The sequence below is a fragment of the Trichinella spiralis genome (genome assembly GCF_000181795.1).
Source record: "Trichinella spiralis strain ISS 195 chromosome Unknown Scfld868, whole genome shotgun sequence".
Lineage (NCBI taxonomy): Eukaryota > Metazoa > Nematoda > Enoplea > Trichinellida > Trichinellidae > Trichinella > Trichinella spiralis.
In genome coordinates, this window is record NW_003527807.1 from 1 (window position 1) to 808 (window position 808).

At 46.9% G+C, this 808-nt stretch overlaps 1 protein-coding gene across 1 annotated transcript; it reads right to left on the reverse strand.

Annotated features, from left to right (window-relative positions):
- Nucleotides 1-125: 125 nt before the first annotated feature.
- On the reverse strand, nt 126-305 carry Tsp_15747 (conserved hypothetical protein). The gene has a single exon (XM_003370366.1). The coding sequence runs from the start codon at nt 282-284 to the stop codon at nt 126-128; it is 159 nt and encodes a 52-aa protein (XP_003370414.1). The 5' UTR covers nt 285-305.
- Nucleotides 306-808: the final 503 nt, after the last annotated feature.

Here is an 808-nt window from a genome sequence, read left to right on the forward strand (position 1 = left end):
TCGCCCTGTGGTGGATTCGTGCTTAATTGTGCAAAATAATAGATGTATGGGGACGCGCAGTGTGGTGCCGTTGAATAGTCGCACTGTTCTCTCTTTCTCTTCGGGGTTGGAGGAACAATTGTCGATCAGTCGGTTTCGGAGCGTGCACACTGGTACCCGAAAGATGGTGAACTATGCTTGAGCAGAATGAAGCCAGAGGAAACTCTGGTGGAAGTTCGTAGCGGTGTTGACGTGCAAATCACTCGTCTGACTTGAGTGTAGGGGCGAAAGACTAATCGAACCATCTAGTTGCTGGTTCCTTCCGAAGTTTCCCTCAGGATAGCTGGCATTTGTTTGTAACAATTTTATCCGGTAGAGCGAATGATTAGAGGTGTTGGGAACGCAATGTTCTCAGCCTATTCTCAAACTTCGAATGGGTAAGCAAGGCGTTTTGCTTTGATTTTACGATGAAATCGCCCAATTAGAATGTATAAATGCCTAGTGGGCCAATTTTGGTAAGCAGAACTGGCGATGTGGAATGAACCAAAAGTCAGGTTAAGGTGCCAGACATTGGCGCTCATGAAATACCAGAAAAGGTGTTGGTCGATATAGACAGCAGGACGGTGGCCATGGAAGTTGGAATCCGCCAAGGAGTGTGTAACAACTCACCTGCCGAATCGACTAGCCCTGAAAATGGATAGCGTTTGAGCTCCAGGCCCATACCTGACCGTCTCAATTACGCACTTTTTTTTTCCCGAAAAGGTGTAATGAACGTTTGAGACGGGTAGGAAAGGTCGCCGAACAGTGTTGCCTTTGAAGAAGATTTTGA

Coding starts and splice junctions, on each gene's coding strand:
- Tsp_15747 (XM_003370366.1), bottom strand. CDS start 284: ATGGTTCGATTAGTCTTTCGCCCCTACACTCAAGTCAGACGAGTGATT.